Raw genomic sequence first — 14,616 nt, 5'->3', positions numbered from 1 at the left:
CCCTCCCGCCATTCATTTCAGTGGCGTCTTCCGTCGAGGATACTCTTCGATTCCGCACGCGTTGCGTCGGCGGGCTGTTTCGTTTGCGTCTCATCGGACTTCCGAGATGTCGCGTTCACCGCTTCTCGCGCCGGGCAACCGTGAATAATCGCGCGCACGAGAGAGACGAAGCCGGGCGTCGTTCGTTAGAGAGAAAGAGACCATCTATAATAAGGAGCGCGCGTTACACGCAGGAGAAATTTGACAAGCCAGTTGGTGGAATATTCGGCGACCGCGCCGCCTCTGAGCGGCGCGCAACCGTCACGTTATAGCTTTTTCGTCGGCTTGGCGCGCGCGCGTTTGAACGAGACGATGACTCCCCGCGCCTGTTGATCCCGTGTGTGCCTTGTGATTGCAGAGTGATCATCGCCCGAAAGAATGGAGGCCATGGATCTGGACGGGGATGCGGTGGTGGATCTGAGTGTCAGGTAAAAGTGCGCTTTGCGCCATGTTTGAGGTTAATCGGGTTCAACAGCTGCTGCTCGCGCGGCTCGTTTTTTTCCGGCGTTCGGTCCGCGATCTCACCTTCGAGTAATTCCGCTCGAAATTACGCGCGCGCTTGTAGAAGTAGAACGCGCAATGGTAATTAACGAGATAAGCGTCGCCTTTTATCCGCGAGCGAATTCCTTATCGGTATCGTTCGTTATCGCGTTCTCCGTGATGGACAGAGAAATAGGTTGTTACCGCTTTGGCACGCATGAATGACGCCTGTGTGCCGCGAGATGATGATAGCTTTTCTCGTCAGCCGCCACCGGCTTTTAATTTTCCACGATCCTGCGTATTTTTTTAGCAGCAGTGGCAGACGCAGTTCTCCATCTGTTTCTGTGAATTCCGGGGACGCGGCGGTGCCGTTAGATTTAGGCATTCACATCTCCACCAGCCCTAATCTCGAGAACAACATGCCGGAGGCTCGTAACATACAGAACGCAGCGCGCGGCATCCTGGCGCCCAAATCGGGAGAGGATCGTAAGACCCGGCGCAGCCTCAGACCCAGGATAGAGAGGAGCTATGCGGAGAGTCCCGATGAGCCCAGGATAAATGGATACCTAAATGGGAACGCGTCCGACAGTGAGGAAGGTTTGTCGCGACGTTCTCTTTATTTCGACGATAATATGTACGGGTTTTCGCTTCTCAAGTGTTCCCTTATCACTCGCACTGACGACTCGCAAAAACTAGGCGAGCTGCCCCCTCTGCTGCCTATCAAGGAACTGTCGAGCGACGAGTTGGCCGAACGCGAGAGAATGCTCAGGAAGCTGAAGGAGGAGCTCAAGTCCGAGGAGATGAAACTGGTGCTGTTGAAGAAGTTGCGCCAGTCGCAACAGCTGAAGGAGAACATCGCGGTGCCGAAGGCCCCTAGCAAATTGCCGCCGCAAGTGACGGCGGTGCAGCAAGCGCCTCACAGGTAACCGATCGACTTGAGATGAAAACATATTTCGGAGAACCAGTCAGAATATTGCTTTAGATTTGCTCCGGAAGAAGATAGAAGTAACTGCGCAATTAGGATCGAGTAAGTAATCGAGTCCTAGTTACTTCTGCCTACGATATCAGATTTACCCCGTCAGTTCTATCTTCCAGAGTACACAAACCTAAAACAATATCCCGTTCCCTTCGGCTCAAGTTTGCGTCTTGTGCAATTTGTATGCGAAAGGCGCCCCTTACTGCCGTAATGTCTCTCTCACCCGTGATTTTTTACGCACACCGTCGCACGTTAAACTGCAACGAAAGTGTCGTCTCTTAGTCACAGAACGAGCAAAGCGCCTCCTCCGTTGCTGAGGGGCCAACCGGCGCCGAGCAGAAGCAGTAGCTTGCACGCTCCGCCACCGGGCATGGTGTTGCCGCCGACAGCAGGTAGAAACGCGACCATCTCGAGTACGGGAATACCGCCGAACATGGTGATACCGCAACCACCTCATCCCAGGGGCAGGCCGCCCAGCACGACGCCGAATGTGTCGAGTTATCATGCGCCGGCGGATAGAACGGAAAGATCCACGAAGGATCCGACGCCAGCTCCCGCACATCAAGTAAGTAAGGTATAGTAGATCACATGTCATCATTTCTTCCCTTTTTCTCTCCTTTTCTTCTATATAAGTTTCTACTCTGACCCATCCAGGCTCTTGTCTTGGATTATTAACCCTTTAGACGCCGAATGCCTTCATTTTAAAAACTTCAGTCTCGATACAAATTATATATATATATATATATATATCATCAGAGCACTTGTTCTTTTATCATTGGCTGAAAACAAAAGAAAGTATATTTCAACTCTCAAGATAATTGCTTGTTATCGTCGGGTATTACATAAAAATCGCATATCAGACTGTTATCTCGGCTGTATTCTTCTTTACCTGAGAATTATTACCTTGAAAATTTATTTTATTTGAAAGCGAGACAATTCGATCATGAAAGGGTTAATAAAGTCATATACCATAGGGTATTCTTAATCTATGGATTTTTAAAGAGACATGTTGTACATACGAACGCTTTCACCGCTAATATGCAACACTCTGCCGGCATTGCGAGTAGCGGTGAAAGTTTCAAATAATTCTTTAATCATAAGCAACATACATGTGTATTACTCATTACTGTGTTTCCCTGAACACAAAGCTGCTTGTTGGATCGCAGGAAAATAAAACCACCGCATCCTTAAGCACGCCTGTGAATTCAGAACAGGTATATACTCGCTCGTCGATCAATATGCAATATCTTTCTGTCCGCATATTCACGGCATATTAATCAATTTTTTGCTATCGTTACGTTGATTATCAAGCAGGCTCGGTGACTTATTTCAATTCCGTTTGAACTTTGTCTTCATTTTATTCACATCCTTAACAGTTTTTTTCATTTTAACAATGTGTAAAATATGTAAGGAAACAGTACTTGTTTATTATCCTCCTTCGATGCATACACATTACCAATTAACACGCAACGTAACCGAACTTGTGATAACGAGAGACGGTTTTGTTTAAACGGCACAAATTACAAGATTCTTACGTTAATTGGTTAAATTATAAATCGGTACACTTGTTCTCTCTATTGTTACGGGCCTAGCTAATGTAGAATAAGTTTGAGATATATTCTGATATTTTCGACGAATTCAGGAACGACCACGGGAGGATAATCAGACACCCGCTCAACGTCAAGCAGCCGCCAAATTAGCCTTAAGGAAGCAGCTCGAGAAGACACTGCTGCAAATACCGCCGCCGAAACCGCCGCCGCCAGAGATGCATTTCGTACCGAACCCTTCCAATACGGAGTTCATATATTTGGTCGGCCTGGAGCACGTGGTCGACTTTATCACGAAGGAGCCGGCCATACCGCCGCCTCCCGAGCCGTTCGAGTGTTCACAATGCAAGACAGACTTTACACCTGTATGGAAATGGGAGAAACCTTTGCCCGGCGGTAATAAGGACAGTCCCAGAGGGCAACACGCGACCTTCCAACGGCCCGCAGCAGGTCGTGACCCGAGAGTCATATGCGAGCACTGCGTAACGACTAACGTTAAGAAGGCCCTGAAAGCGGAGCACACCAATCGGTGAGTTTTTGCATATATATTATTAACATATAATGATCGTGTGCATTTTGTATCCGTTTTTATCAACGCGAATCTTTAAATCAAGTTTAAATTCTTCAGACAAAGTCTCGGGTTAACTCAGGCAACTCAGGTTAAAATTCAAATGCAGGTTGATAGAAATGTGCATCAGCCGAATTAACGTAAAATCCATTTAGCAATTTTGTTTACTTATTTTCAAGTTTCATCCGATCCGAAAAAGAATAGCATTCTGTGTCATTAATTATGAAATGTATCTAGAATCTAAATATATTCAGACGTATATTTAGAACATTACCCAGATTCTAGTCTGATGGACGGTGTGTTGCAGATTAAAGACTGCTTTCGTGAAAGCGCTGCAGCAGGAACAAGAGATCGAGCAAAGGCTAGCACAAGCGGCGTGTCCGAGCCCGGATCCTCCTGCTCCGAAACCAGTTCCTAAGGCAGCCACTCCCACGAGAAGAGTAGCCACACCACCTGCGCCTCTACCGCAGGTACCACCGGCACCGACGTTGACGCCAACACCGCCGGCGCCAAAGTTGCAGGAGCATCCCCTGGTGAAGCTGGCTGAAAGCGGAAAATTCAGCCCGCATCACGCAGCAGCCGCAGCGGCTCTGCAACAACAGTTGCTACGAGGTGAGCAAAGCTATGATTCAAGTTATAGGAGTGCAAAAGCAATTAGCGTAATATTAGGATGATTTCACGTGTGAAAAAGTAAGAATGGAAAATGTTAAGTAAAATTTTATCGTACACAAGGCTTCAAACTTATTCTCGTAACAACACACTGTTGCTAAACGTATCCCTTAATTTATTTCGGGGTCATTTATACTTGATTCGAACTCTAGACTTATATTTTGACGTTTGTTGATTTCGTTCGTTTTATATGTCACTCTTTTTTTCCGCACGCGTTTCCTCACGTTTCTGACGCCATTAATCAAGATGGCTGCGTGGAGGTAGCGGGAGCCTTAATTTCGAGAGGATATCGATTTGCAGAATTAAACGGGTTAACGATGTCAGCCGGCCGGTCGCAATCGACGAGCTAGTCGCGAGAAGTGAATTCCCCGATAGCGTCGACGTGCTGTTTCAGAATTGGCGAAAAACCCGGTGCCGGGTATACCGCCGCATCAGCCTCTCCCCGCTCACATGATGCCGCCGTTCACCTCCATATTGTATCCGTATCAATTGGCGATGGCGCAGGCTGCCGGTGGCAAGGGCCTCGTCGAGTTACAGCGACAAGCGGCGGATCTTCAACGTCAGTATCTGCTTGACATGATACCGTCGCAGGCATCTCAGGCGCAAGGCAACCAAGCACCGCCAAGGGCTCATCCGCACAACTGGAAGACGTAACCGGACGCATTTAAGAGAACGAACAGTTAAACGCGCGTCCGGATGTCGCTGCGCGCACGTGTGGTAACGAAATACAGAGACTCTCCTGCTCTCCTTTGTTATGTATATCTATTGAAGAGGGGAGATTCTCTATATATCTCTTTCTCTCTCTCTCTCTCTCTCTCTCGGAGTGTCGTGCGATTGGCCACGGCTCTCTCGCACTCACTCTCTTTTTTTTTTTTTCTCTCTCTCTGTGCACCTAATGAACATTTTAAAATGACTTACGCCAATCGATATCGACGATATTGGCGTCGAGGTGTTGAAGCTCAAATTGATACACGTTCGAGAAATGACTTCGTATAGTATTGTGAAAAGAGTGATTAATCGTTGTGAATATATGTCAATTCACATGTGTGTGTGTGTGTGTGTGTGTGTGTGTGTGTGTTTGCGCGTGTGTATGTGTATGCGTGTGTGTGTGTGTGTGTGTGCGCGTGCGTGCGCGCGCGCGCGCGCGCGCATGCGAGACTTTATCGTTATGTCCAAAGGAGTTAAGGTTTTATTTCAGTCACCGAATGACTTAACGCGGTAATTAGTTCGTGTACGTATGCGTCGTTTAAAAGAAAGGAAAAAAAGATTAATCGACCGCGTATGCTCGATTATTCTTCTCCAGAGAATGGAGGGGGGNGGGGGGGGGGGGGGGGATATATCGACAGAACTTCTCCATGGGAATTGTCGTACGTTTTCTTCCTTCTTCGTAATTAACCTGTGTATGCATTATTGTTTCTCCTCATTGTCCACCGAAATAGCAAATAAACGTAAATGATAATCGAGTCGTGTCTACAAGTATATTAATAACTTGGGTACGACTATCTAAACGAGAAGAGAACAATCGTTTGAATTATATAATTATATTATACGATATAAAAATATAAAGAACCAAATAAATATCTACAAGGCACTAACTAAACCGGATAATAAGTGTTGAAACACGACTACGAATCGATTAATTTAACGATAAAATAGCTGTGTGATCGCGGTGGAGCGAGGAGGGCGGGAGGGGGAGGAAGAAGGAGGAGGAGAGACGAGTGCGACGCGAACGTGACGAAGTGGATGGTGAAAGAATCTTCTTTTCTAGGGCTCTCGTTAAGTGGTTAAGCCGATCTTTGCCGCTGGTTTCAACGTGTTTTTTGCGACCACCCGGCAGTACCTGTACTATGTGTATATCTCTTTTATTTTTTTCGAATTGTATTTTTAAGAGAAAAATTTCCCGCAACATAGAATTGCGTAGTTTACGTAAGGAGATGAAGGATGATGATCTTTGTAAGATTGTGTGTGCATGTATGTGAGTGTGCGTGTGTATGTGTGTGGTACGCGTACATGAGTGCGTTTACGCGTGCGTGTGTTAGTAATTAGCAAGAAAGCGAAATGCGGGAGTGATATAGCAATCTTTTTCTCTTTCTCTATCTATCTATCTTTCTCTTTTTCCCCCTCTCGATACACGGTGGAAGCATATATCGGCGAATTTCTAATGGAGTGACACGAGTGTCATTCGCGCACAAAACAATACGAATTGTTCACACACACACACAAACAACACACGCACACACACACACCAATTCGCGTATAGCTCGCGTGTATCGGATTTGGTCGCGATTCGGGCATCGACGTGCGCACGCGCGACTCGACGACCTCGGACTTTTCGGCGTTAACTCGCGAGACCAACGACGGTAGTGGTCAATTGGGATTCGAGTTAACGCGACGCGATTGATTTAATGTCACTTTCAATGTAAAAGTATTCAAAAAGTTTACTAGAAGGTAATCGAGGTTCTCTCGAATCGTTGCGAACCACGGCGCCGCTACCGCCGCCGCCGAATTTTTACAACGTCCTCTGGAAAAAAAAGTCTGCACTTAAACGAGTTAAAGATATCCGGCACTTGTCTCAGCAATACTATTAATTACNCCCCCCTCTCTCTCTCTCTCTCTCCACTAATAGTCTGATTTTATTGATTCTGGGCTAACCGATCTTGATCATACATTTCCGAATCAATTAAAATATATAGTACTGTAGTCTTGATATTTCTTGGTATATGAGATACAACTTAATAAACTAAAATAGCATAATTATCTCTTTGTACTACGTGATAGATTTTGAACTCGTACTTGATATACATGTACACCGTAATAAGTCTACGATCGCATAATAGATCAAGATCTGTGTTTTTTGTGTAAGAGAAAACAGAATAATAATGTCGACTAATTACCGATCATCGGGGCACTACTACCAACGTTTAACGATCTCTCAAATAATAGGAAAGAATCGAATCTTTTTTTTTTGGGGACTTCCGTTTTTTATTTTTTTTAATTTTGACTTTCTCTCCTCCTCACTCACGGCTGTATAAACGGCGATACACTCTCGGTGCTTTCTCTTCCTCTTCGAAATTCTCTCTCCCTCTCTCAACATGACGCAAGTGTGTCATACGACTCTCAGAGTTCAATCTATGTCGATCCGATTGAGAGCAAATTATTATTATTATTATTATTATTATCGTCGTCATTAACACAAATCAACTGCGTCTTATTCGGTAATTAGATTGCGTTTCGTTTTTCATGGGAAAAAAATGAATAAACACGTTTCCTCTTATCCTTTTTCTTTTTGGTTCTAACCTCGTCTTTCACATCTTTGTGTGGTGCTGTTAGCGATTAAGCGTACTCTCTCTCTCTCTCTTTCTCTCTCTCTCGTATGTGTGGGAGAATTTTATACCCTGAAGAAAAAAAAGAACACGAAAACGGCCCCATTTCGCTGCACGACAGACATGGCGAACAAAATTTAGCGGAATTGTAGAATTTCGAGACGTTTTTAGGAAAGGAGAAAAGAAGAAACAAATACGGAAAAACTATTTGACTGGCCGCGCGCGCACTCCACAGGGACACGAACGTTTTTATCATCAAAAAAAAAAAAACTGTCGAAGCTTTGGAACGGACACTCGACGCATTCAGAAGACAGTACCGTGACACGCGCACATTTCTCCCTTTCATTTCGTCACGACGAGAAACTGTTGCGTATATGTTCTTTGCCAAAATTCGTACATTGATCATGAAGTGTCTATCTAAACGAACCAGCTCTGTCCCTACGATTTATAGAATTAGTGGATAAATACAAGATTACCGAATACTCTGGAAACTATATGAATAAAGCTTATCAATGATTGTATTAAGAGGTGATGTTTATTTATCTTTTGTGAGTAATCAACATTTTCGTTACACGCATCTAAAATGCATCAGCGAGATTTTTGTCGATAGGTTTCGTCAGTCATCCGGTATTTTGTCGATATAAGAAAAATGAAATAAAATATTAGTACGAACTTATACGCTCGTAGATTTGCTTCGTTATAAAAGACGCTGCTGATTGCATTTGTTGGCGTGGTTACAATTAAACCCTGACAGTAGAAGACGATCGTACAGTGCGACATTTGTCCAGTTTAGGAAGACGAAAACCGTCTATCCTACTGTTTCAAAATTTTGAATAGATCGAATAAAAATTCACATTTAAACAATCTCGAGATAGATATATGTTCAACATCCGTATCGACAGTTATTATTTGAAACTTGCCTTAGGCGTAAAAAACAGGTAAAAAGAAACTCAAATCGAATTAAATTCAAATCTGCATGTCTCACGTGGGACGAGTTTCATGTAACGACTACAATTAACACGGACCTAAGCGTACGTAAGCTTTAGATTGACTTTCACCAAACTTCGATTAAACTTGTCAGTCATATATTATCCGCTCTGTCTGACTAACATAAATGGAGATTCATTTTTCAATTATTATTGAACGACAACTTAGAACCGGAAATTGATGTTGGCAATTATTATCCATCAACCTGATCAGAGTTTGATGAGAGTCACCATTAGATTTCGAGAATGAGAAACAGGAATAAATGATTTCCCCTTAATAACAATGATATGATAATTCAATGAAATAATGAGGAATGTAATTTTCCTTCCTGTGCGCGTGTAATCAGAGAAAATGCTCTCATCTCCTCCCAAGTCCGTCTTTGGGATCGACGGCGATACAGGTGCTTTCGTAACATTATCATCGGTCGTGGTGAACCAACATTTTGGCAAACCGATTATCACAGTCGAGTTCTCGATCCGGCCCGCTAATTCTGCTTCTTCTCGTTGTACTGCGCCAGGCATTTTTTGAAGTGCTTGGCACAGAACGGATACAGCGTCGGGTGATCGCACGTCCGGCAGGCCGCCGCGAGATGAGAGCAACATCTAAGGCTCTCGCGGCAACAGGAAGCCCACAAATCCGGCCCGACGACGGCGCAGTTGTTGCAGAAGCAGTCACCTGCAATGGGGTTTATGTAAGAGACGCGATCCGATTCTTCTCTTTTGGAAACTATATGTTTGTAATTAATATGCTATTAACGTTATTTTGGATTATGAAGCTTCTGTAATATGGAAAAATGCCTTTGACTAATGCGCGGAAAAAAGAACTGACTTCGTTAGTATAATTAAATCGTCTGTTGCCTGCGATCCAGATGAGAGAACTCGGAACGGAAAGACTTCTGTGGGAGATTCTTACTCACACAGTCGATCGGTTGTCTTAACCGGGTTTTAATGTAGTTGAATGTTCACACGAATGTTCTCGAGTTTTCATCTGTTCTTTCTATTGCAGGAACTGAGATTCTTTTTTCCCTGTGTTTATATATAGGCATTAAAATATTATTCAAACTTTATCCGAAGGACAATTTAGGATATAGGGGCATCTCCTCATTGGGACGTCTGTGCTGCATAATTTAGTCACAGTATAAGTTAGTCATAGAGTAATTGTTGGAGGTGTCAACGGGCTTAAGAGTTTCTCGCGCGTTTACATTACCACCAGTAACATACGCTTTCAAGAGAATAATGTTCAGACGTTCCACTAGAAATCGACATGTGAGCAATTTGCTTCTCGGTACTCTCTCGCTGTAATACTTTCTCCTGTCGTTGTGTTGCGTGTCACGCAGATTGCAACACACGTACGCATCACAGCCATTTTACTTGTCAAGACGACTTGGAAAAGAAAAAAGAAACGCGCGCGATAAATGTAAAAGCGTGCGCATCGCCTGACATTAATACGTTGCATTCTGCAGTTAAACGCCGCGAGTCATCTGGGAGCGGCTATTGCCAAGGTCAGCAATCTCTATTGTCAAAGCGCGATGCGTTTTTCGCAACAGCGCTCGATCCGTAGCTTCGTTGTAACGCGGGGATTACCTCGCGGACAGTCGGCCGATCGGCGAGCCTCCGCCCTTCGGCACTCCAGGCCTTCTTCGCCCGTGGGACAGCTCGTGAAGGACGTCTCGATGAAATTCTCGCCGAGAATCGCATCGATCTGCGAACGAGACGATAGAAATGGGTTTAAAGTTCCCACTTGGACAGCACAAGCGTCTAAAAGACATTTAAATAAATAAAATATCTCAACATAAATAAATAACTGGATAAATCCAGGTTTTTTCTTCTTCTTTCTAACTCTCTCTACGTCCGCGTGAAAGTTTAAAATAGGCAAAACGTTTAAAACGGGCTTTAGCTTAGGTTCGAGTTTAGAGTAAGATGTGAATTTTCCTGGGCGTTGCGTGTGACATTGTATTTGCGGTTGCGACTGAACTTTCTCCGTGTACAACACGCGTAATCGATTGCTTGTACTTGACTGTTGCATCACACGTGCGAAAATGATCCACTTGGAATAGCAAGTTCGAGAGACCACATAACCGCTATTCTTCTCCTGATGCAACGTAATCCGTGCTTGTAATCTTATCTCGTGAAACGATGGAGAACGACGAATATTACATTAAGCCTGGTGAAGGGGTAAGGATCTATCAGTGAGGGCGGTATCACAAGTTATTTAAATTCAGCCACAGGAAAAATCTTACAGATAAATTCTGTTGCGTGAATGACGCTCGAAATGTGACTTTCACCGTGATCTCCGTTCGCTTCGTTTTGCCGAGACAGAAATTTCTCGATTTCCCGATTATCGTTGGACGACAAAAAACTGCACAGCCGTTGTGGCCCGAAATTTATTTTCCCGGTTACTCGTTGATTAGCTGAATCAGAGATAGCGGTGAAAGTGTCTCCCTTAGGAATTATCAGCCAACTCACTCGTTTAAACGCGCCCGGTTTGGAGAACATTTTCACGAGCTTCGCCAACGCGTTTTCCGCATGTGTTTGTTCCAGGATATCGGTGACGTTCCCGGCGAGTCCGCGTACCGACAGGCAGAAGAGGAACACGAACACGCACCAACCGGAAGGCATCGCGAACGCTGCGGAAGAGAAACGAGAGAGGATCGACCAACTCTCACTCCCGCGCTCAAACTCGCGTGATTTAAAACTGCCCACTGCTTGGCAGATGGTCCGTGGGAGGGCCTAGCAGGTGCCAGCCGAACGACACCGAGTCCGACCGAAGTGTCTCTTCGCATTTCTCTGCCCCGACAGTGCGCGCACCACTTATATCTTCCTCTAATGTGAATTCCCTCCAAAAAATGGAAACTGTCGAATTATTTTAGTTTAAAAAAACCCTACTTGGAAAACGATTCTTTATCGCTGGAAGAAACGAAAACAAAAGTTTCTTCTTGCGAAATATTCCTTTTCTTAGCTACTTCGACTACTAAATTGCGTTTTAATCAAACATGTGAATTTCTCCAAACGAATTTTCCTATTCTTGGGAAGTAAATCGAAAAATCCTCCCAAAGAGGAGTCCAGGTTTTCCCGAAATTAAACTTCCTTTCGACGAGTTTCGTATCCAATAGGAAAATGTATCCCTGGAGAATTCTTCTATTGGACACTGGCGTGCATTGCGAAACAAAAGTGTCGCAACCTTTAGTCTGCCGAGAGTGTGTTTCGCCCCTGCTAAATACGTCTCTGGCGGCGCGACGGTCGCGCACGCGCGGAAACTGGGAATTTTCTCGCTGTGCGAGCAGTAGAGCGGCAGTGCGAGATTCAAGTGAGACGAGTAACGTAAATGTGAAAATGGCGTCTTCTCAGGACGCTTGGTACCTCTCGTTGTTGGGTTTGGCTGAGAATTTCCGCACGTCCAGCCCGCCCAACATCAAATCGTGCATCCAGTGTTTACAGGCGGTTTTCAACTTTAAGCCGCCACCACGTGTCGAGGCGCGCACTCACCTTCAGCTCGGCAATATCCTGCTCACGCACACGAAAAACATCGATTTGGCGCGATCCCACTTAGAACAAGCGGTTAGTTGGTCCTTTCTTGATTTCTTTCGTTCGCGTAAACGCTGCCGAGATCGATTCTGCTCCTTTTCATTCATTTCTCACTTATGTTCTCCTCGCACACCGCCTCTTCGGATTTTTCTAACCTCACCCCCCGTTGATAACGAATTTACCCAGCTCGTTGATCGAGTCACATTGATGAATACTGATTGAAACCGATTGCTTCAGTGGCGACTAAGTCAAAACATAAATACCTTCGATGATGTGAAATTCGAAGCTGCCAGTATAGCCGCGGAATTGTACGAGCAACAGCAGCTGCCGAATCTAAGTAAACCAATATTGAGGAAAGCGATAGAGCTGTCCCAGCACAATGTCTACTGGCATTGCAGACTTATCTTTCAACTCGCGGTGAGTCCCACAAAAGAATTCCTATAATTTGATATTTTTACATTCGTATGGTAATTTGTAAATTTCTAGCAAATTCACGCATCGGAGAAAGACTTTGTCGCAGCGAGCAGCCTGCTCGGAGTGGGTGCCGATTACTCCCAGATAAGCAATGCTAGTTATACCAAGATCCTCTTTCTCCTAAGTAAGTGTATGCTCTTGCTGATAGATAAGAAGTTCTCGGAGGTTCATAATCTTCTGAATTTGGCGAGCCATAATGTGGAGAACTGGCAAGGTAGTCTGCATCAGAAAGAATACCTGAAAGTATACTTTTTAGTTCTTCAAGTTTGTCATTATCTCATGGCTGGTCAGGTAAGGAAATATTTGGAAAAATATATGTAGCACAAAATATACAACATATGTGAATACATACTCTCTTTCTCTCTCTGTCTGTAAAATAGGTGAAGAGCGTGAAGCCCTGTTTGAAACAATTGCAACAAAGTATACAGACCATAATGTCCCCTAGTTGGCCGTCTGATGATGTTATCGCAGGTGCCAACATAGCAGATATGTTTATATGGATGCCAAAAGATCATCTCTATGTGTTGGTTTACTTGGTTACCGTTATGCATTCTATGCAAGCTGGATACATGGACAAGGCGCAAAAGTACACAGACAAGGCTCTCACCCAGATCGAGAAGTTGAAAAGTAAATTTTCTCACCTTGTTGCCTTCTTACCGTTAAATAAAATTCGGTGTAAAATTGAATTCTTTTGCAGTTGTCGATAACAAGCCCATATTGTCCGTGTTTCAACTGATGCTCCTGGAACACATAGTTATGTGTCGACTCGTAATGGGAAACAAAAGTGTGGCTCTTGCGGAGATTTCCCAGGCCTGTCAGCTCTGCAGGCGACAGCCGAGATTACTTCAGGGCCATAGGCCTCAATTACACGCGTTGCTAGGTTTATACGCAATGTCGATGAATTGTATGGAAGCTGCGGAGGCTCAATTTACCGCTGCACTCAGAGTAAGCGCACAATTATTATCTTCACTTGACTGATATCGACGTTCGTTTCATCGATAAGTTTTAACATCTTTTGCATTTGAACGGTAGCACTACTGAGTGTTTCACGCCAATGGCAGAGATTGGAAAGAAAAGAAAAAACTTGCTTCATCTTTTCTCTCTTTCTCTCCTTATAGACGTCGCACGAAAGGGATCTCTGGACTTTCGCGAACTTGAATCTGGCGATCGTATACCTCAGGACGAAAAGGGAGGCCGAATTGGGGACATTATTAGAAAGGATAAATCCAGAAACCCTACCGTCGAATTCTCATTCTTTGAGGGCGGCTGCGTATTACGTACAAGGACTCCAAGCCTTCTTCGGAGCTAGATATAACGAAGCGAAGTATGTGCATTACAAGTGCTTGTATTCTTTTTTTATATTTCTTAAAAAAATATGCGATAATGGAGATTTCTGAAGATATTCTTACTTCGAGATGAGAACCTGTAGATGTAACTAACGATGCAAATTTGAATTTCCAAAAAAAATTACGCATCGACACAAGTGCATTCAATATGATTTTCAGACGATACCTTAGAGAAACATTGAAGATGGCAAATTCGGAAGACCTGAACAGACTCACTTCGTGCAGTCTCGTGCTTCTTGGACACATATTCCTTTCGTTGGGGAACAGCAGGGAATCGATGAACATGGTCACACCCGCGATGCAGTTAGCTTCTAAAATACCCGATGTGCATGTGCAATTGTGGGCTACGGCCATTCTTAAAGGTATATATATTTACATACATATGCATACACACATACAAACGACGTATACATATCTCAATCGTTTCCGGTCAATTCCGTGTACAGTACGTAATTAATGTTACAGATTTATACGGACTCGTCGGTGACACAAATCGCGAAAACGAGGCGTATCAAATGCATTGTACATTCTCTCAGACTCTCTTAAAGGACCACTTTCAGAGTACCCAAATGAGCGCGCACTCGCTCATTCAATGGACGGAAGGTCCGGTACCTGCGTTACCAAGTAATCCACCGCCATCCACGTCGCAAGCGATTCTCTAATAAAAGTAAAATGATATTTAA

General features: G+C 44.3%; 3 protein-coding genes across 11 annotated transcripts in view; 2 read left to right on the top strand and 1 right to left on the bottom strand.

The window, feature by feature from the left end:
• Window positions 1-5,599, top strand: part of LOC106746900 (transcriptional repressor p66-alpha) — an 11,053-nt gene extending 5,454 nt beyond the window's left edge. For 3 of the 9 annotated variants that reach the window (XM_014624033.1, XM_014624035.1, XM_014624034.1), the window contains exons 2-9: window positions 398-467; window positions 830-1,116; window positions 1,216-1,441; window positions 1,778-2,069; window positions 2,644-2,709; window positions 3,138-3,571; window positions 3,918-4,222; window positions 4,674-5,599. In XM_014624033.1, coding sequence (XP_014479519.1) covers window positions 418-467; window positions 830-1,116; window positions 1,216-1,441; window positions 1,778-2,069; window positions 2,644-2,709; window positions 3,138-3,571; window positions 3,918-4,222; window positions 4,674-4,933 — 1,920 coding nt within the window. In that variant the 5' untranslated portion in view covers window positions 398-417 and the 3' untranslated portion in view covers window positions 4,934-5,599. The other 6 variants (XM_014624036.1, XM_014624037.1, XM_014624038.1 and 3 more) reach the window with 5 other exon arrangements.
• Window positions 5,600-8,118: 2,519 nt separating this feature from the next.
• LOC106746902 lies at window positions 8,119-11,299 on the bottom strand. The gene is made up of 3 exons (XM_014624043.1): window positions 11,055-11,299; window positions 10,173-10,290; window positions 8,119-9,264 (listed from the first exon to the last, which is right to left on the bottom strand). Exons 1-3 carry the CDS (start codon window positions 11,205-11,207, stop codon window positions 9,074-9,076), a joined length of 462 nt encoding a protein of 153 aa, XP_014479529.1. The 5' UTR covers window positions 11,208-11,299; the 3' UTR covers window positions 8,119-9,073.
• A 315-nt stretch (window positions 11,300-11,614) lies between these two features.
• On the top strand, window positions 11,615-14,616 carry LOC106746899 (MAU2 chromatid cohesion factor homolog). Its single transcript, XM_014624032.1, has 8 exons — window positions 11,615-12,146; window positions 12,351-12,530; window positions 12,600-12,878; window positions 12,968-13,214; window positions 13,285-13,532; window positions 13,706-13,911; window positions 14,093-14,295; window positions 14,399-14,616. Exons 1-8 carry the CDS (start codon window positions 11,706-11,708, stop codon window positions 14,593-14,595), a joined length of 2,001 nt encoding a protein of 666 aa, XP_014479518.1. The 5' UTR covers window positions 11,615-11,705; the 3' UTR covers window positions 14,596-14,616.

This window comes from Dinoponera quadriceps, unplaced genomic scaffold (genome assembly GCF_001313825.1).
Source record: "Dinoponera quadriceps isolate SergipeBrazil2010 unplaced genomic scaffold, ASM131382v1 scaffold1852, whole genome shotgun sequence".
Lineage (NCBI taxonomy): Eukaryota > Metazoa > Arthropoda > Insecta > Hymenoptera > Formicidae > Dinoponera > Dinoponera quadriceps.
Note: the sequence above shows the minus strand (reverse complement) of the source record. Positions and strands in the feature narration are given on the sequence as shown.

What these genes read in the sequence shown, in the direction of transcription:
- LOC106746902 (XM_014624043.1), bottom strand. Translation starts at nt 11,207, where the DNA reads ATGCCTTCCGGTTGGTGCGTGTTCGTGTTCCTCTTCTGCCTGTCGGTA. An exon ending in AACCGGGCGCGTTTAAACGA is followed by an intron (nt 10,291 to 11,054) that starts GTGAGTTGGCTG and finishes TCTCGTTCGCAG; the next exon opens with ATCGATGCGATTCTCGGCGA. An exon ending in ATCGGCCGACTGTCCGCGAG is followed by an intron (nt 9,265 to 10,172) that starts GTAATCCCCGCG and finishes ACCCCATTGCAG; the next exon opens with GTGACTGCTTCTGCAACAAC.
- LOC106746899 (XM_014624032.1), top strand. Translation starts at nt 11,706, where the DNA reads ATGTATCCCTGGAGAATTCTTCTATTGGACACTGGCGTGCATTGCGAA. An exon ending in GATCCCACTTAGAACAAGCG is followed by an intron (nt 12,147 to 12,350) that starts GTTAGTTGGTCC and finishes CGATTGCTTCAG; the next exon opens with TGGCGACTAAGTCAAAACAT. An exon ending in GCTAGATATAACGAAGCGAA is followed by an intron (nt 13,912 to 14,092) that starts GTATGTGCATTA and finishes TATGATTTTCAG; the next exon opens with ACGATACCTTAGAGAAACAT.